The sequence below is a fragment of the Sminthopsis crassicaudata genome, chromosome 1 (genome assembly GCF_048593235.1).
Source record: "Sminthopsis crassicaudata isolate SCR6 chromosome 1, ASM4859323v1, whole genome shotgun sequence".
Taxonomy (NCBI): domain Eukaryota; kingdom Metazoa; phylum Chordata; class Mammalia; order Dasyuromorphia; family Dasyuridae; genus Sminthopsis; species Sminthopsis crassicaudata.
In genome coordinates this window covers 495,394,421-495,416,058 of record NC_133617.1, presented here as the reverse complement: position 1 = coordinate 495,416,058, position 21,638 = coordinate 495,394,421, and the positions used below count along the sequence as shown (strand labels likewise).

Sequence of the window (21,638 nt, the reverse complement as noted above, 5' to 3'; positions counted from 1 at the left end):
CTGCTGTCCCAACTCTGTCCCAGACTCGACTACTCTCTAGACCCAATGCTGCCCTCTTTTATCCTCGTAGAGATTGTAATGAGAACTCAACTGGGCCTGGGGAAATACTTCAACCAATGAACTTGCTCCTCTTAAAGGTGCAAACTTCTTTTAAATATGTAAACTCCTCCTCCGAAGTTCAAACTCTCCCCTAAAAGCCAGAACTAAAGGTGTGAATTCTGAGCTAGAGAATTGCCCAGACTATCTGAGTTCTCACCTTGTAATCCTGACAGGTATCTACTTCTATTTCTTAGATATCAGTGATTCTTTAAATATTTTGGAGTATGAAGACTTTTTTCTTATCAGTGGTTTCCTTGAGATATAATAATCTCAGTAATGACAGTCTGTCACAAAAGGTATGGACATTTTTATTATGTTATTTGCATAATTCCAAATTTGCTTTCCAGAATGTATTTGTACCATTTCATAACTTCACCAACAAGGTATTAGTATGTTCATCCTTCTACAACTCCTCCTGCATTAACTGTTGCCATTTTTAAAAAATTTTTTTGGCCAATTTACAAGATGTGAGATTAAATCTCGAGTTGTTTTGATTTGCTTTTGTCTTATTAGTAATTTAAAGCATATTTTCAAGTGGTTGTGAATACTTGGCAGTTTTTCTTTTGAGAACTATTCATCATCAAAGAATTTTGACTACCTGTTGAAGAGTAGCTATTGATTTTACATATATATTTATTGTTTGTATATCAAATGCTTGTCAGAGAAATATGATACCATTTCTCAATTCTTATTCTCAGCACATTAATATTGCTTTTATAGAAACTTTTTGGTTATGAGTAATCAAACTAACCTGTTTTATCTTTTGTATTTACCTCTCTCTTGTTTGGTTAAGAATGTATCTTCTGCATATCCTTTTAACCAAACCCTTTGGGGAAAAAAAAGGAATGTATTTCCTACCCATAATTGTGAGAGTTATATGATCTGTTGTCTGATTTTTAAAATATTATATTTAATATTATAGTAGGATCATATGTCCATTGTGGTTGTATTGCTGAATGTGGTGAAAGATGTTGATCTAAGCCCAATTTTTGCTAAATTATAGTTTTTCCCTCAGGTTTTATCACATAGGGAGTTTTTCCTTCCTTAGGTAATTTGTTTTCCACTTTATCAAATACCAGGTTTTTGAGTTCTGTTGCTTTTGAGTCTTCTATATCTAGGCTGTTTCATTGATCTATCTTTTCTTTAGTCAGTATCATATGGTTCTAAAGACTATGATTTTGAAATATGGTTTGAGGTCTACTAGTGTTATTCCTCCTTTGTTCTAAACTTTTTATTATTATCCTAAATCTTTTGTTTTTTCATATGTCTTTTTTGTCAAATTCTATAAAGTATCCCTTAGAATGTAAATTAATTTTGTAAATATTTTATTTTTATATATTGGCATGGCCTAGTCATGAGACTGAGTATTCCTCCAGCTATTTCAATTCTTTCTGTTATTATTATTATTTTTTGCTGAAGCAATCAGGGTTAAGTTTCTCGCCCAGGGTTACACAGCTAAAAAGTATTAAATGTCTGAGGTCATATTTGATCTCTCAGGTCCTTCTGACTTCAGGGGGCTGGTGCTCTATCCACGGTGCCACCTGGCTGCCCCAATTCTTTATTTTTTTTTTTTAAGGGATACCTTGTCTTTTGTATACTTGGGAAATTGATTCACATTTTATGAGTGGATTTTCCTTTCTACTATTGCTTCTTGTGTTCTGTTATTATATAAAAATACCTTTTTTTTTTTTTTTTTTTTTTTTTTTTTTTGCTGAGGCAATTGGGTTTAAGTGACTTTTGAATATTTATTTTATAGCCTTCAACTTTACTGAAGCTATTAACTGTCTTAATTTCTTTGCTTATTTTATTGGGGTTTTCTAAGTAAACCTTCCTTTCATCAGCCAAAAAGGATAGGTTTATCTTCTCTTTACCTATTTTTTTCCCCCTGTAATTTCCTTGTCTTATCTTACTGTTATTACTTTAATTTCCAGAACTACATCATTCCCATATGTAGAGATTAAAATTATTCTGACTACAGTAAGAGTGATTGAGGCAGAGATCTGAGCCAATGGCACTATAAAGGATCCATGCCCCTCTCTAATAAAGTGGACCCTAGATCTTCCTTATGATTTGAGATACCACCTCCTTCCAGAACCTTTTTTTTTTTTTTTTTAATAGGGCTGGATACCCAGATATTCTAGAACAGCTATATGAAATACAGAATAATTCCATTGATTGATCAAATACAGAATAATAATAATAAGCTATAAATATTTTTGTATGAATAGCTCCTTCCCTCCCCCTTTTTAATGTTAATGTCTTTGTAATATAGACTATATAATTGTTGAATGTTGAATAATAGAGGCAATAATAGATAATAGAACCTATTTTTAAGATTTGAAAAAGTTCCTTTGTACCTGTACTTAGTATTTTTTTGGCGGGGAGGTTTTGGGTTTGTTTTTTTATTAGCATAGAAGACTACTTTACTTTTTCACTGTGTATTTTCAAAACACATGCACAGTTTTCAACATTCAACCCCTACATGGTAAACAATACAAAATATATTAAATATGTGCAATTCTTCTATGCATATTTCCACAATTATCATGCCACACAAGAAAAATCAGATCAAAAAGGGAAAAAAAAATGAGAAAGAAAACAAAGTGCAGACAAACAACAATAACAAAAAAGTGAAAATTCTATGTTGTGATCCACACTTAGTTTCCACAATTCTCTCAGATGGCTCTCTCCATCACATTGGAACTGGCCTGAATCACCTTGCTATTGAAAAGTTCAAAATTGATTGTTATATAATCTTGCTATTCCTGTACACAATGTTCTCCTAATTCTACTCACTTCACTTGGCATCAGTTCATGAAGTCTCTCTGGCCTCTCTGAAATATCATCCTGCTGATCGTTTCTTATAGAATATTTCCTAACATTCATACAGCCAATCCCCAACTGAGGAGCATCCATTCAGTTTCTAATTTTCATTTCTTTATCTAAAAATTGTCTGTTCGTGTCCTTGGACCACTTATCAAATGAAGAATGGCTTGTATTCTTATAAATTTCAGTCACTTTTTATATATTTTAGAAATGAAGCCTTTATCAGAACCCTTGGATATAAAATTTTTCCCCCCGTTTTCTGCTTCCCTTTTAATCTTGTCAGCATTGGTTTTGTTTGTACAAAAACTTTTTAACTTAATGTAATCAAAATTATCCATTTTGCATTTTACAATATTCTCTACCTCTTTTTTACGGCACAAAAATCCTTCCTTCCTTTATAGGTCTGAGAGGTCGACTTTCCTTTGTTCTTCTGATTTGCTTATAGATGTTGGTCAATGCCTAATTTGTGACATATTAATTTCCAGTTTTTGTAGTAATTTTTTTCAGATAGTGAGTTCTTATCCCAGAAACTGGGGTCTTTGGGTTTATCAAACAATAGATTACTATAGAAATTGACTATTTTGTCCTGTGAACCTAACCTATTTCATTGATCCACTACTCTATTTCTTAGCCAGTACCAAATGGTTTTGATGTCTGCTGCTTTGTAATAAATTTTTAAGTCTGGTACCTTATTATTATTTTTTTCTAGCTCTGTAAAATAATTTTTTGGGGAGTTTGATTGACATGGTATTGAATAAGTAGATTAATTTAGGTAGAATTGTCAATTTTACTATTTTGCTTGGCCTACTCATGAGTACTTGATATTCTTCCAGTTGATTAGATCTGACTTTGCGTGGAAAGTGTTTTGTAATTGTGTTCATATAGTTCCTGATTTTAACTTGGCAGGGGTAGAGTCCCAAATATTTTATATTATCTACAATTATTTTAAATGGGATTTCTTTTAGTCTCTTGCTGCTGGATTTTGTTGTAACATATAGAATGTTGATGATCTATGTGGATTTATTTTGTATCCTGTAACTTTGCTAAAGTTAAGAATTGTTTCTAATAGGTTGATTCTCTAGCATTCTCTACCATCACATCATCTGCAAAGAGTAATAATTTGGTTCCCTCATTACCTACGCTAATTCTTTCAATTTCTTTTTCTTCTCTTATTGCTAAAGCTAACATTTGTAATATAAAATCGAATAGTAATGGCAATAGTGGGTAGCCTTGTTTCACCCCTGATCTTATTGGGAATGGTTCTAGTTTATCCCCATTACATATGATGCTTGGTAATGATTTTAAATAAATGCTACTGATCATTTTAAGATACTCAATTTATTCCTATATTCTGTGGTGTTTTTTAATAGGAATGGGTATTGGCTTTTATCAAATGCTTTTTCTTCATCTATTGAGATAATAATAATTTTTGTTAATTTGGTTACATAGTCAATTATGCTAATAGTTGTCCTAATATTGAACCAGCCCTGCATTCCTGGTTTTAAATCCTACTTGATCATGGTGTATTATTCTGGTAATAACTTGCTGTAATCTCTTTGCTAATATTTTATTTTGAGATTTTTGCTTCAAGATTCATAAGGGAAATTGGTCTACAATTTTCTTTCTCTATTTTGATCCTACTTGGTTTAGATATTAGCACCATATTTATGTCATAAAAGGAATTTAGTAGGACTCCTTTTCCTATTTTGTATATATTTTGCATAGTATTGGAATTAATTGTTCTTTAAATGTTTGGTAGAATTCACATATAAATCCATCTGGCCCTGGAGATTCTTTCTTTCTTTCTTTCTTTCTTTCTTTCTTTCTTTCTTTCTTTCTTTCTTTCTTTCTTTCTTTCTTTCTTTCTTTCTTTCTTTCTTTCTTTCTTTCTTTCTTTCTTTCTTTCTTTCTTTCTTTCTTTCTCTCTTTCTTTCTTTCTCTCTTTCTTTCTTTCTCTCTTTTCTTTCTTTCTCTCTTTCTTTCTTTCTCTCTTTCTTTCTTTCTCTCTCTTTCTTTCTCTCTCTCTTTCTTTCTCTCTCTCTCTCTCTCTCTCTCTTTCTCTCTTTCTTTCTCTCTCTTTCTTTCTTTCTTTCTTTCTTTCTTTCTTTCTTTCTTTCTTTCTTTCTTCTTTCTTTCTTTCTTTCTTTCTTTCTTTCTTTCTTTCTTTCTTTCTTTCTTTCTTTCTTTCTTTCTTTCTTTCTTTCTTTCTTCTTTCTATTTAGAATTTTTTTCCACAGTATATATGCATGAGTAATTTTAAAAAAAATAATATTATCCCTTGTATTCATTTTTCCAAATTATCCTCCACTCTCTCCTCCCGATAACAGGCAATCCCATACATTTTACATGTGTTACAATATAACCTAGATACAATATATGTGTATAAATACCATTTTCTTGTTGCACATTAAGTATTAGATTCTGAAGGTATAAGTAACCTGGGTAGATAGACAGTAGTGCTCACAATTTACATTCACTTCCCAGTGTTCCTTCTCTGGGGTAGTTATTTCTGTCCATCATTGATCAACTGGAAGTGAGTTGGATCTTCTTTATGTTGAAGATATCCACTTCCATCAGAATACATCTTCATACAGCATTGAAGTGTACAGCAATCTTCTGGTTCTATTCATTTCACTCAGCATCAGTTGATGTAAGTCTCTCCAAGCCTCTCTGTATTCCTCCTGCAGGTCATTTCTTACAGAGCAATAATATTCTATAACCTTCATATAACATAATTTACCCAACCATTCTCCAATTAATGGACATCCATTCATCTTCCAGTTTCTAATTACAACAAAAAGAGCTGCCACAAACATTTTGGCACATACAGGTCCCTTTCCCTTCTTTAGTATTTCTTTGGGATATAAGCCCAGTAGCAGCAATGCTGGGTCAAATGGTATGCATAGTTTGATAACTTTTTGGGCATAGTTCCAAATTGCTCTGGATTCTTTCACAATTCCACCAACAATGTATCAGTGTCCCAGTTTTCCCACACCCCTCCAACATTCATCATAATTTGTTCCTGTCATCTTAGCCAATCTGACAGGTGTGTAGTGGTATCTCAGAGTTGTCTTAATTTGCATTTCTCTGATCAGTAGTGCTTTGGAACACTTTCATATGAGTGGATATAGTTTCAATTTCATCATCTGAGAATTGTCTGTTCATATCCTTTGACCATTTATCAATTGGAGAATGGTTTGATTTCTTATAAATTAGGGTCAGTTCTCTATATATTTTGGAAATGAGACCTTTGTCAGAACCTTTAACTTTAAAAATATTTTCCTAATTTGTTACTTCCCTTCTAATCTTGTTTGTATTAGTATTGTTTGTACAGAAACTTTTTAGTTTGATGTAGTCAAAATCTTCTATTTTGTGATCAATAATGATCTCTAGTTCTCCTCTGGTCATAAATTCTTCCCCTGGAGATTTTTTCTTACGGAGTTGATTAATAACTTGTTCATTTTTTTTTTCTAAAATGGGACTATTTATTTTAATTCATTTCCTCTTATGTTAATCTGGGAAATCCATATTTTCATAAGTGCGAAGGTCCTCTGAAGGGCTCAGAATCAGTCCTTGTCAGGATAAGCAAAAGTCCTTGCCCCATGTTGTGGGCGCCAAAATGTAATGTTCGGTTGTCTCCAGAAACCTGCCCATTGGTCTCTGGGAGGAGATCTTCTGTCTCAACTCAATCTCCGGGCCAGACTCTTCTTCCTTCAGAGTGGTCTCAACTCAACTCTGGCCCAGAGTAGACTCCTCTCCGAGACCAATGTTGTCTTCTTTTATTCTCGAAGAGATTGTAGTGATGACTCAACAGGGCTTGTGAGAAAATACTTCAACCAATGAACTTGCTCCTTTTAAAGGGGCATGTGAGAACTCAGGGGCTTAAAGGCTTCTTTAACTCAGGCTTCTTAAAGGTGCAAACTTCTTTTAAACATGTAAACTCTACCTCAGAAGATCAAAGGTGTAAACTCCCTTCAAAGGCTCGGACCAAAGGTGTGAATTCTGAGCCAGAGAACTGTCCAGACAATCTGAGTTGCCACCTAACATCAGAGAACTGTCCAGACAACCTGAGTTCTCACCTTGTAATCCTAACATCTCCCCCTTTCTTTTGATTTAGAACATAGGGTGGTCATGATCTTGAAACATATATCCATCAATATGGGAGGTATTACACATAATTACATAGATTACATAAACACATAGTAACATAGTAACAACACATGTTAGAAGTCTGTAACAAATAACATGATCAAATAATCATAAATTGAGAATTTATACATGTCCATAAGTCCATAGTCCATTAGTTCATTTGCCAAAAATCAAATAATGCAAGTTTTGAAGTCTTCCAATAGTCTCATCTTGTGTTAGGAAATCCAATGATTCCTGCTGGTTTTAAAGTTCTTTAACAGTCTTCTTATTAGCCATGCTCCTTCAGTGTCAGATGTTTCTTAGATTTTCTCCTTTGTTTGTTTTCTCTTTTTCTGTCTCTCTCTGATGGACAAAGAGAATACGATTCGTGTGCACCCATCTGAAGAAATACAAACAAACCCTTTCCCCCAAGCAGTTAACGTAGCTGGTCCCTTCCATTCACCACTTTCTGAGTCTCTCCATATTACCTGGCAATTATCTAAGTACAGAGGAGCTGCTCGCACTGGACAGTGTCTTTCTGGTGGGTTATTAAACCTGTCTGCCAGAGCCAGTGCATCTTTGTCAAAAATTAAAAAATTAATGGTATAGAAAACTAAATTTAGAAGTTCTGTAGGGTTACCTGTGTCATATCCATCTTAAAGGCATAAAGTATTGGAGGGGATGTGGGAAAACTGGGACACTGATACATTGCTGGTGGAGTTGTGAAAGAATCCAGCCATTCTGGAGAGCAATCTGGAATTATGCCCAAAAAGTTATCAAACTGTGCATACCCTTTGACCCAGCAGCGCTACTACTGGGATTATATCCCAAAGAAATACTAAAGAGCGGAAAGAGACATATATGTGCCAAAATGTTTGTGGCAGCTCTTTTTGTTGTAGCTAGAAACTGGAGGATGAATGGATGTCCATCAGTTGGAGAATGGTTGGGTAAATTGTGGTATATGAAGGTTATGGAATATTATTGCTCGGTAAGAAATGACCAGCAGGAGGAATATAGAGAGGCCTGGAGAGACTTAAATCAACTGATGCTGAGTGAAATGAGCAGAACCAGAAGATCACTGTACACTTCAACAACAATGCTGTATGAGGATGTATTCTGATGGAAGTGGAAATCTTCAACATAAAGAAGATCCAACTCACTTCCAGTTGATCAATGATGGACAGAGGTAGCTGCACCCAGAGAAGAAACACTGGGAGGGGAATGAAAATTGTTAGCACTAATATCTGTCTGCCCAGGTTGCATGTACCTTCGGATTCTAATGTTTATTGTGCAACAAGAAAGTGATATTCGCACACATGTATTGTACCTAGACTATATTGTAACACATGTAAAATGTATGGTATTGCCTGTCGTCGGGGGGAGGGAATAGAGGGAGGGGGGGTAAATTGGAAAAATGAATACAAGGGATAATATTATAAAATATATATATATATATATAATAAAAAAAAAAAAAAAGAAAAAAAAAGGCATAAAGTATTCATCTATTTCATTAAGATTATCAGATTTGTTGGCATATAGTTGGGCAAAGTAATTCCTAATTCTTGCTCTAATTTCTTCATTGGTGGAAAGTTCACCCTCTTTTTTTTTTTTTTTTTTTTTTTTCCTGAGGCAATTAGGGGTAAGTGACTTGCCCAGGGTTACACAGCTAGGAAGTGTTAAATGTCCCAGGCCAAATTTGAACTCTTGTCTTCTTGATGCCAGGGTGCTCTGTCTACTGTGCCACTTAACTGCCCCATCCCTTTTCATTTTTGATACTAACAATTTGACTTCTTTCTTTTTTCTTATCAAATTAATTAATTAAATCTATCTTGTTGGTTTTTTTCATGAAATCAACTCTTAGATGTGTTTATTTAGTAGTTTTCTTACTTTAAATTTCATTAATCTCCCCTTTTTTAAGAATTTCGAATTTGGTAATTGGGGATTTTTTGTTTCTTTTCTAGCTTTTTTAGTTGTGTGCCCAAATCATTGATCTTCTTTCTCTATTTTATGTTAAGTAAGCATCTAGAGATATAAAACTTTCTCAAGAACTGCTTTAGCTGCATCCCATAAATTTTGGTGTGTTTTCTTATTATTGTCATTCTCTTGGAATGAAATTATCAATTATGTCTATGATTTGTTGTTTCACCCATTTGTTCTTTAGGATTATTTAGTTTCCAATTAACTTTTGGTCTATTTTTTCCTGGCCCTTTCTTTCATGTAATTTTTATTGCATCATGATCTGAAAAAATATGCATTTACTATTTCTGCTTTTCTGCATTTGATTTTGAGGTTTTTATCCTAACACATGGTGAGTTTTTATATAATTTCCCTGTACTGCTGAGAAAAAAGTATATTCCTTTCTGTCTCCATTATCTCTAAAGGTCTATCATAACTAACTTTTTCTAGAATTCTGTTTACTTCCTTAACTTATTTATTTTGTGGTTCAATTTATTTAGTTCTGATAGAGCAAGGTTGAGATCCTTCACTAGTATAGTTTTGATTCTAAAACTTCTTGCAGCTCTCTTAACAGCTTCTTAGGAATTTGAATGCTATGCCACTTGGTGCATATTTATTTAGTATTGATATTACTTCTTTATCTATAGTACCTTTTAGCAAAATGTAATTTCCTTCCTTCTCTCTTTTAATTTAAAAATCTATTTTTGCTTTGGCTTGATCTGAGATCAGGAAAGATCAAGATCAATCCCATACATGTTAAATGTGTTATCGTATATCTTCAATACAGTATATGTGTGTAAAACCAAATTTCTTGTTGCACGCTAAGAATTTGATTCCAAAAGTAAAAGTAACCTGGGTAGAATGACAATAGTTCAAACAGTTTACACTCAATTCCCAGTGTTCCTTCTCTGGGTGTAGCTGTTTCTGTCCATCATTGATCAACTGGAACTGAATTAGATCTTCTCTATGTTGAAGATATCCACTTCAGTCAGAATACATCTTCATACAGTATCGTTGTTGAAGTGTATAATGATCTCCTGGTTCTGCTCATTTCACTCAGCATCAGTTGATGTAAGTCTCTCCAAGCCTCTCTGTATTCATCCTGCTGGTCATTTCTTACAGAGCAATAATATTCCATAACATTTATATACCATAATTTACCCAACCATTCTCCAGTTGATGGGCACCCATTCATTTTCCAGTTTCTAGCCACTACAAAAAGGGCTGCCACAAACATTTTGGCACATACAGGTCCCTTTCCCTTCTTTAGTATTTCTTTGGGATATAGCAGTAGTAGCACTGCTGGATCAAAGGATATGCACATTTTGATAACTTTTTGGGTATAGTTCCAAATTGCTCTCCAGAATGGTTGGATTCTTTCACAACTCCACCAACAATGCATCAGTGTCCCAGTTTTCCCACATCCCCTCCAACATTCATCATTATTTTTTCCTGTCATCTTAGCCAATCTGACAGGTGTGTATATTTGAGATACAGGTGTGTATTTGAGATACAGGTGTATCTCAAAGTTGTCTTAATTTGCATTTCTCTGATCAATAGTGTTCTCCCTCTTTCTTATCCCTTTCATCTTCTACTTCTGTTTTCTCTTCTATTAGCTTCTCCCTTTCCCTTCCTACTTCCCTGTAGGGTGAGACAAGTCTCTCCATGAAACTAAATATGTCTGATATTCCCTCTCTCAGCCAAATCTGATGAGATGAAGGCTCACACAATTCTCATCTCCTCCCTTCTTGCTCTGTTGTACTAGGTTTTTTTTTTTTGTTTTGTTTTGTTTTTTTTTGCCTCTTCATGAGACATAATTTACCCAATTTTAACTCCATTTTCCTTTTCCAGTAGAATCCCCTTTCCATCTCTGGTTTCTTTTTTATACCTTTACAATAAAATTAAATTATACCTACATCCTCTAAGTATATCCCTAACAGAAATACAGTTCTCAAGAGTTAAATATATCACCTTCCCATATAGGGATGTAAGCTTTTTAACTTGTAAAAGAAATGTAGTTTGTTTTTTTTCTTTCCTTTTTACTTTTTTATGCTTCTGTTCAGCTCTGGTCTTTTCATCAGAAATAAATGACATTCACCTATTTCAATTTTTTGAAAGGTGTTGTCTTATTTTCAATCATGGTTTTCAGGTAGTTTAGTAATTGTAATTGTCTCTCCTGTATGTATTTTCCAAGTCAGTTGTTTTTTTGTATTTTCTTCTAGTTCTTTTTCTTTTTTTTCCCTTTGGTTTTGCTTGACTGATTCTTGATGTCTCGTTGAGTCATTCACTTCTATTTGTTTAATTCTAATTTTTGGTGAATTATTTTCTTTATTTAAGCTTTCCTTTTACAGTTGGCCAATTGAACTTTTAATTGAGTTGTTTTGTCATTGGATTTTTTTTTTTTCCATTTAACAAGTTCTGTTTTTTAAGGAATTTTTTCTTTTTTCCATTTCGGCAAATCTATTTTGAAAGGAATTAAATGCTTTTTCCATCTCGCTAAACCTAATTTTTAAGGTGTTTTCTTCAGATAATTTCTATGTTGCTTTTTCCAAAACTTTTTCCAAACTCTCTTTATTTCCTTTCCCCATTTTTCTTCTAACTAAAAAGATTCTTTTTGAATGCTTCCAAGAGAGCCTTATGAGATGGAGATTAACTCATAATATCCTTTGGTGCTTCAACTGGAGATGTTTTAACTTTAGTGTCCTCAGGGTTTGAGGTCTGTTCTTCCCTATATCTATAAAAGTTATCTATAGTTAGATTTCATTTTGTTTTTTTGCCCATTTTTAAAGGTTGAAGTCTGCTCTTAAGGCAAAGGGGAGATTGTCCCAAGCTTCTTCTATAGGCAACAGGGCTTCATTCTGTCCTGGGACTGGTGTTGTGGCATCCTTCGAGTGTTGGGTAGGGATAGCCAAGGCTTGAGTTGTTCTGGGGTTCAGGGACTCACTGTTTGCATTTTGTAGTTGTGATGCATGTCTCACAGTCAGCTGATCCACTGGCTTCTGAACCAGGATGGATTAGCCAATGCTATTCTTTTTTTTGTTTCCTGGTAGATTTCCCCTCGGTCATAGAGGCCATTCTACCCTGAGTCTCTGCACTGAGTCTGAGCTGGGCTGTTTCTCTACCTCCCCCTCTTCTTTCTCCTCAGCCCAATTGAAACAGACCTTTTTTGAAGTTCTTCCAAAGTGTCTTCTGCTGAAAATTTATGACACTCCCAATATTTTTGTGTTCTGTCACTCCAAAACCTGTTGTTGAGAGGCTTAATCTGATGTTGGTCTGAGGGAAGCCAGGAAGAACTCAGGCAAAGACCTGTCTACCTCTGCCATCTTGACTTATGCACTTTGTCAAAGGATTTTTTTTCTCTGCAAATATTAAGATGATTGTGTGCTTTTCATCATTTGTGTTTATTGTATCTCTGGTTTAAATCCTACTGAATCATACTGAATGAGTTCTTGGCTAAATTATTGTAGTCAGTTTGGTAAAGTTTGTTTAAATTTTTTGAGTTAGTGTTATTAATGAAATTGACCCATAATGTTCTTTCTGATTTTTTTCTTTAAGTATTAGTCTATATTTTACATATAGACCTTTATATAGACCTTTACCTGATTCTTCCCTCCTCTAAAGTTATCATCCTATATGTCTTCTCCTTTCACAGTCAGACTCCTTGAAAAAGATGTAAATTCTTCTCATATCCCCATACAAGCTACCAAATGTTGAGCTTCAAAGGGAGACTCTAAGAAGTTGGGATTGCAGATTGGTGTTGTGAGGTGTTCAAAAGAATTTGTGGGCTTGAATCCATCTTGAAGTCAAAGAGCAAAGTTTTTTGTAATTGTAACACCAACTGAAAGGGCTAAGTTCCAAAAAGATTTAGCAAAGAATCAGGAGCAAGGAGATAAATTTATCCAGTTCTTCATATCATTGATGTGACATAAGCCCAGAGTTAGAACTGAGGAGTGTTCTATTCACTATTATCTCAGAATTTGGTTATCACTGACCAGTAGATTATCTGTCTGACAATCAGCAATGTTTGTAGGACTAATCCTAAGGCCAGAAGACTTCAAATTCAGATTGTTAGAATAATAGCACTCTAAGGTCAGGGGACCTCATTACTGCTATGTTTCCCCTAGAAACTGTACCTTGTCATCTTTAGTGCTTGATTTGATTATGATGCATCACATTCTTATCAATCTCCCTGCTCTTCTTCCCAAAGTTATGTATCTTCCTATAGTGTAATGTAGTCTCTCATGAAAAACAAAAAAATCTGATTCACCTCTAGGCAGAGAGTCACCAGGTTCTTTCCATAATGCCTTTGTCTGCTTCTTCATTGTCACTTCTACCTTTTTGCCCTGTCTCTTTGTGCACATTTATAAAGAAATCTCTTAGTAGTCAGTCTGTTGTTGCTATTTATTCACCTCTGTCTGCATTTCTGTTATTTGAGGTGTCTGAGAAGCAAATTATCTCTTCAGTTCTCATTTTATTTCTAAAAATGCTTCAAACTCTTCTTCAGATTTTCAGTTCCAATTTTCATGATAACCTGTGCTGTATCCTGAACTTCAGTGCTCTTTGGGAGACATTCCATTCTTTCCTCCTTTTTCTAGTGGGTATGGAATAAGCCTGTTTAATTTGAATGTCCTTTTCTTTCTCTTGGAAGATCTTTCTCCTGTTGCCTTGCAGAATATGTTTCTGAATTGAATTGTTAAATTTAATCATTATATATCTTGGAGTTTGCAGCCTTGGATATTTTTCTGGATACAACTTGTGAGTTCTTTCAATTGACATTTCATTTTCTACAATTAGAATTTCCTTCATTGTGGCGTGAAGTTCTGGGAGACCTATGATTCTTAGATTATCTGTAAATATTCTGTCTTAGAGTTTGGTATGTTTTACTTGGATAATGAATGTGTTGTCTTTGATGTTTTTGGTTCTTCTAGATTTTCTTTCATGTCTGTTCTCTATTTTTCTGGGTGAGGTTTGTCCTTGCAAATTTCAGTTTTTTTCTATTTTTTTTTTTTTTTTGCTGTTTAGGACATAAATTCACCTCTCATAATTTCTCATTTTTCTTAAATTGCACAGAAATAGTGTATTGTGATTCCACTTTCCCATCAAATTCTACAGAGTACTCTTGTCTCATTAAGTGTTAGATCATTCACCTTTATTTTCCATTATTTGTACATAGATGCCTAAACTCATTTACTAAATCTAGAGTACATATTTCTTTATGGTTTTCTGTTGATTTGTTTATGATCAAGGTCTTGAGTTTACTTCTGGAAATCTCTGGTTCTTTTAGTTTCTTCCCCTCTTTATTTTTCTTCTTTTTCAATTGTAGTTTCCTTGAAGTCATTTCTCTCACATTGGAAAATTCATGTTTTACCAGCCTAGGTCTTTGCCACAGTTTACTTCTGGGTGATCAGCACTGGCCCCAGCTAGATGTTGTGCAAAGTTTCCCTTGGTCTGGTGGAGTGTTGCAAAGCCCCCACTACATGCAAAGTATCCAGTCTTGGTCACCTGTCTCATTCCCTCTAGTTTCTATTCTCTAGCAGAGCACAGTTTAGGCATTTTATAGGTTTTCATCTCTGGTGCTTCCAGGTTGCACAAGCCCAGCAAGCTTTTAGTCCTAAAGGTCTGTGGCCAGTCTTACTATGGAGACTGAGCAAACTTTTGCAATTTGGAGCCATGTTCTCCATGGCACTGGAAAGAGGCAGGTGTAGAAGTAGGTTTTGATAAAAATCTGTGTTGTCTTTGGGTTTGCCAGTGTTGTATCCTTGCTTATAATATTATGGGTAGTAAGGGAGGATGCATAGTTAGTCCAGGATCAGTGAGCTTATTTCCTGGGTTTTGTTTTATTTCTCCATCTTTTGGAGCTGAAGTTGATTTACCTTTTTGGCATATTTTGGAGAAGTTTGAGAGATCACAGGAATTGGAGAAAATGTTTATCCTGTGATAGAGAACTCTCCTCTACTTGGCCTTGTATAGTCATGTTAATTTACTGCGGATCTCACAAATCACACTTTTTATCATAATTGATATAGCATTTTCTCCCTATTCATCTTATTCTAGCTGCATTGATTTTGTTAAATCTTTTATTTATTTAATATATGTAATCAAAAATTTTTTTAGTGTTTTAAAATCTTTTATATGGGTTTTACATTTTGTTCTAACCATAAATTTAACATAATGACCTACATATTTCCTTGGAACAGAGGGTGGAGTGCTAAGCCAGGAAGATCTAAATTCAAATTTGGCATCAGATTTTTACTGGATATTTTACCCTGAGCAAGCAAGTTCCATCTACCTCAATTTTCTCATCTGTAAAATGGGATCGTAATAATAATGCCTTATCTTATAGGATTATTGTGAAGTCAGATGAGCTTATTAGCACAATGTCTGGAACATAATAGGTGCTATACATATATATATATCTTTCATCATTATTATTTTCTAATTTTGTTTTAATGATGTGGTCTTTGATATTACAGAGAAAGGATGTACTGGGATGTGAATCTGAGGACACGCATTCAAATCATTGCTTTCTATGTGAGCTTGGACAAGTCATTTAATGAATAAATGAAAATCATTTAATGTGCTCAACACTAAGGATACAAATTTTTAAAAGGAGGACAGCACTTTATTTGTAGTGGAGGGAACTTAGGGGGAGACAGAACATATAGAGGTATAGAAACCCAAAAAGCAATTTTGATTTAGGAAATCACAGGAATGATCAGTTGATCCATAGGACACACTTTCCAGGAAGATTGACATTATTTTTGATGATTGTGTCAAAAGCTAGAGGTGGAGAAAATGGGAATTGTAAAATAGTAGAGTGTATAATAAGATGTCCTAGCTTAACCATATGCCTGTTTTATGCCTGACTAGGTATATAGTTGGCTAGGTGCGTTTGCAATCATTCATCAGTTAATAAAGTTTAGTCCCTGGATGGGAGTTTCAAAGCTGAATGAGTTCACTTTGCCAGGATCTAAGGGCATGATTTTTGAATATATGGTCTGAAGCCATATATTTTCCAAATAGGGAGAAACAGAACATCATCTAGACAGATGGCAAGATTGTCAGTGTAGAATGCTAGATTGGATGAAAGCGATAACAATTCTTTTGTTATACAGCTTAATATCTTTGGGCATAAGTTCCCTTAAAATGAAAAAAGGTTTGACTTGGTCTCTAAAGACCCTTCTAGATCTGAAATTGTGATATAGTTTAGGTTATATTCATTTGTAATTTATTGCAGCACATGATTATGGAACTCTTTTTTGATATTGGTAAGTAATTTGGTTTTCCTTTACAAAAAAAAAAAAAAAAAGTCAGACAAGCTGGTGAATTGATTTGTCTAGTAGTTTTTTATTTTGTTTTGTTTTAGCCAGCTTCCGATTGATCAGTTCATGGCTTTGCTTTCAATTATGTTAATCTCATTGGTTTTTAGAATTCTTTTTTGGTATTTACGTGGGTTTTTTTGATTTGTTGTTTTTCTAGTTTTATTTTCTTTTTTTAAGTTGCATTCCCAGTTTATTGATCTAATTTTTCTCTTTTGTTCACTAAAATGTTTAGTCAGCAAGTCAACAGACATTTATAAGTGCTTACAGTATGCCTGGGAATACATTGGGAATGCACTGGGAATATAGATATAAACTGAAAGATAGAACTTGCCCTCAAGAAACATATTTCTAGTGTGAGAAATGAAAGGGGCAATGAACTTCCAGGCTGAGAAGGCTTTTTTAACATGATAAGCATGAAGAGTAGTCTGAAGACTATGAAAACATTGCCAGCCTAGGTTTTTTCCTTTAAGATCAAGGTTCTGTTTAGATCTTTCTGGATACTGACTCTTAGCCATAGAGTAAATTTGTCCTTCCCAAAAGAGTAAGTAAGCTTCATGTCATCTACAAATTTGAGAAGTTTGCTCCTGTACTTTTTCTTCACAGGTCTAGCAATATAATTGAAGTGGATGCTGTTTAAGACCCATATTCCTCCCTAATCATTAGTGAGCATCCTTTCTGTGCCAACTTCCAGCCAGTGTACCTGAAGGGAGGGCAGGAATCATCATTCTCACTAGGTAAACCCAACTGTTAAAGCTTCCTTAGCATAGGATTTCTGAGGTTTACCAAAGAAATTTGCAGGTTCCAAAGGTAAGCCAACCTTTTCAACCCAGAATGTTCCATTTGGCAGCCCTTCTTTCAGAGTGGGTTGTGCCTCAGATATGCCAGAGAATTATGCTGAAGTGACAAGACCCCAGATCCTAATGGTACTGTCAGAAGCAACAGAAGTTTTCTGATTTAATTATCTGTTGGAAATTCCCTATTCCCTTTTTGAAGTAAACAATCTTCAGATATAGTAGAAGACTAGGTTAGTAGTGGCAAGGCCATATCTTGTTTGATATGTCCCTCAATTTCAGGGACATAACCTTTCTTAGCTTGTGAAACCTTTCATATACTAGGTCCTACCTACTTTTCTAGTTATCTTATATCCACTGTGCCAGTGATACTTGCATCCTTGCTGTTGCTTGACCATGAAGCTCCATCTCCTGGCTCCCAAGTGTTTTCACTAGCCACTCCCTCTGTCTGGGATGTTCTCCCTTTTATCTTTAACTCCTAACTGCCCTATTTTCCTTTAAGGTTTTCCCTTTCATATATATGTATGTCAATATACATACTTATCCATAAGTACATATGGTAAATAGTTGTTTTCATTTTGTCTTCCTCATTAGACTGTGGAGCTCTTTGAGAACAAGAATTTCTTGTTATTTTTTGCTATCTTTGTAACCTCAGTGCTTAGCATAGTGCATGTTACAAAGCTTACTAAATAAATACTAGTTGATTGACTTGACATGTATAGCACAGGAATTGATTGTTACAGCAAGGTCATATTCAGCTAGGACTTCAGCTTTTATGATTCATCTCTTTGTAAATCCTCTTTTTTTTTTTTTTCCTTCTTTACATCTCCTGAGGAATATAGTCCTTGGAATCCGCTGAGTTCTGTCACTAGGGAAGTTAGGAGATATCTTTTGTAGACAAATTATTTTTACTTCATTTTTCCCCACCAATTTCAGTTTGTGGATTTGGGACTAATAAATCTAATCATTAGCTTTTTACCATCCTTTAAACTCAACTTTAAATCCCCTCTCATGTGTATCAAACTCTTCATTAAGAATTTAATAATGTATCTTCCATTAATTTTTTTTTTATTTCTCAACTACTCCTTTACCCTAATAACTAATGAAAATAGTGAATAGAACAAAACTGAAGGCATATTTCTTTGACAGTCCTGAAGAGACTTTCCTTCACCCATTTATTAACATTCTTTTTGACTTTATTCTTCAGTGAGTTCCAAAACAAGGTAATTGTACTCATAGTTTTAACATCTCTCCTTCTTGTCCAAAAGGATATCATGACTTTGTGAAATGCTGAATTTTGACTGCTGGTGGAGGGAACCTCTTTATTGTGTGTGGAAGGATAAGGAAAAGAAAAATAATGCCTACCAGGTGCAGAAAAAAATCTATAGGTCACTGATATATAGAGGAATGGAAATTAAAGCCAACTCATAACCATCAGATTGTCATTGCCAAGGACAAAAAGAAAAATGACAAATATTGGCTTTGCAAGAATTCGTTTATACATCTTGGTAAAGCTGTCAAAGTGATCTTTCTTTTCTGAAAAGCAATTTAGAATTATGCTTCCCCTATCTTTCTAAACTGTACATACCCTTTGATCTCAAGCTGAAAAAAATTAAAAAGAAGAAAAAGATACAATAGTATCAGTTTCTTTTGTAGGGTATCCATAAATTGAGCAGAGTCTAATAAACTGAAGTATATGAATATAATGTAATACTTTGTCCTGTAAAAACATAGAATAGTTTCAGAGATAACTGAGTAACTTATACAAACTGCTACAGACTGAAGGGGACAAAACTAGAAGAAAAATGTTTACTATAACATCTATATCATAAAATTGAAGAGTTTTGAAAGACAACTCTTAAGTATTAAGAAAGCTATCCAGCTCCTATGATGGACCTAATATAACAAATGAGACACCTTTTTGAAATTAACAAATGAGACACCTTGTTTTTGAAAATCACCAATATAGAATTTGGTTTTGCTTGACTAAGCATATTTGTTACAAGGATTTTTTTTTTCTTTTTCTCAATGGGGGAAGGACCATGGCAAAAAGTTTTTATTTGAAAAATTTTTAAAATTAGTTTTTCAAGTCAAAAAAGTTGTGTTTTTTTTTATTTGTTAAATGATTATTAAATCCTAGTCTATGTGCCAGGTATTGTAGTCATAGGATCTTTATTGAATCCCATTTCTTCTACTTGTGTGACTTCAAGCACTCATCTCTATGATGAGATGACATGACCTTCTTATATAAATTTCATTATATGAACCCATATGCTTCTCCCCCCAAAAAATTTAGAAATATATGCACCTTAGTCATTAAACATTAAGTATCTTTTATATGGCAGGCATTGTGTGGATCTAAAAAGAGGTTATGAACCTTTGCCCTTAAGGAGCTTTCAATCTAATTAGGGTGACAGTGAGCAAATATGTGTACAGACAATCTGTACAGTACAAATAGTAAATAATTAAAAGAGGAAAGGCACTAGAATTTAGGAGTAGGATGTATATCAAGGGTAACTTAAGTGGGCTCTGGAAGAAAGTCACATTCCCCCACCACCTTTGATCCTTGTCCTTGTGCTTTCTTCCCCTCATCCCTTTTGAGAATGGATAACATTTCCCTGAACCGCTTTGGTAGTGGGAGGATAAAGGGTAATTTTTTAGGACTGTGGCCAGTCCTGTGCTATGGGGTGGGGTCTTTACTTTCAGCTCCAGACTGGATTCGAAAGGGTAGGAGCAGCAGCTGTGTAATCTGCTGATTGCTGATCAGAGCTCATCACATCCCCTGATGAGAACTGGGGGATTGGCTGGCTGAGCTTGCACGTGACTGGCATGTGGTTGTATTGGCGCAGCCGGGTAGGGGGTGTCACTGGAGATGGAATGGAGGTGCAGCCAGGTTCGGAAATGGGGTAGGTGCTGGAATCAGGGAGCAACATTTGCTGCAGAGGGGGAGGGTAGTGAAAATGACTATGTAAAGGCTATATCTTCTGCCCACTCCCGGAAGCCCCGTGAAGCTGGGAGGCTTTTTGTGAGCTTGGCTTATTTCATTATAAGTGTCCTCTGTTGCATGTCAAGCTGGAGAGGGTTGTTTTTCCTTTTACTGCAGTGGTGACCAAGGATGGCTTTCCTGTGGTTCTGATCAGGGTGTTTGACAGGAGAGGAAGAAGGGGGGAGGGTAGGAATGTCAAGAGAGGCAGAGGGGAAAAAGTAGCTTTTGTTGCGAGAACTGGGTTTTGTTTTAATAAAGCCTTTTGACATGAAAAAAGCAGAATAACAGTATCTAAGGAAACGGGTAAAGGATAACAAAGAATGGAGCAGATTCATGGCGAGTAGTAAAAGCTTTAGTACATTGAAGCCCTCTATTTCCTCTGCCACAGTAACTGCAGCAAGGAGCCACCGCCAAAGGGAGGGATAGGGATACAAAGCGATTGCTGATTCCTTGGTGTGGATCTAGCAGAACCATAATGAAGCATTTCTGGGGAAAGAAGGAAGAGCATGAGGCAGGTACTGCAGAGCTTACATGTGATCTGTTGAATGGTGAAAATTTTGGTTGCCAGTAGTCTGCATGCTATTGTGAAACATCTAAGCAAACTCTCAGAATAGGGTGTCAGAAAGATACTGGTGTCTTTGTTAGTGACAAGATATGGTGGCTTTTTGTGGTTAACTGTAGCAAGTTTTTTTCTGTGCGGGTGGGGGAAGGAATGAGAGCTTATGATGTATTCATTGCTGACATAAGAAATCTATTTACAAAAAAATATATTAACTTGAATGCAAGTGCTATAATAAATAATTGGGGTTTTTTTTTTTTTTTGGTGGAAAAATTGAGTTTTGAATGCTTAATCTAAAGGAATGTCCTGACATTTTAATTTTACATCACAAAAGAGATACTTAAAATCTGTGATTTAACCCAAATCCCTATAGGAAATCTTAATACATTATGTATGAAGCAGTGAACCTTTTCTCTTTCTTTGTTGGATGTAGCTTTTATACTATTAATTAGGTCACCCCCATACTGATCATTCCAGATTATAAAATGCTTTCTATAGGGTTTGTGAATGTTACTTTGGTAGATTTGGTATATTTAGACTTCATAGTTTTACTCCTTTTCACTTGTAATATAATGGCATAAAATCTAGAAGCAATGCGTGAATCATCAGATCATAGCTTTTCTTTTATGTGTAATTAGGTATTAATAATAATTTTAAAAACAGTTTTGTTTTTAAATACAATAAATGTATTTTAAAATGTGGATACATTTTGTTTTCTTTGCAGAATTGTGCATTGAAAAAGCTGAATCTATTGTGGTTCAATGTTTTATTCTTTATAGTTATAGTAGCTACATGCCACACCCCCGAGGAGAGATGGAGTTCGCTACTTGCTATAAATAATCACTGTAAGATCAGATACTGTATCCCTTAAATTTGTGTGTGTGTGTGTGTGTGTGTGTGTGTGTGTGTGTGTGTGTGTGTCTGTGTCTGTGTGTGTGCTGTTTCTGAAGTCTGAGATCATTAAATTCTGA

The 21,638-nt window shown here is 34.8% G+C and overlaps 1 protein-coding gene across 6 annotated transcripts in view; it reads left to right on the top strand.

Annotated features, from left to right (window-relative positions):
- Positions 1-21,638, top strand: part of APC (APC regulator of WNT signaling pathway) — a 117,211-nt gene that overhangs the window by 4,740 nt on the left and 90,833 nt on the right. For 2 of the 6 annotated variants that reach the window (XM_074281440.1, XM_074281436.1), the window contains exons 1-2: positions 19,903-20,028; positions 20,497-20,623. The exons of 2 other annotated variants lie outside the window; for them this stretch is intronic. In XM_074281440.1, coding sequence (XP_074137541.1) covers positions 20,615-20,623 — 9 coding nt within the window. In that variant the 5' untranslated portion in view covers positions 19,903-20,028; positions 20,497-20,614. Of the gene's footprint in view, positions 1-19,902; positions 20,029-20,496; positions 20,624-21,638 lie in introns of those variants that run through there. 2 more of the 6 variants (XM_074281437.1, XM_074281438.1) reach the window with 2 other exon arrangements.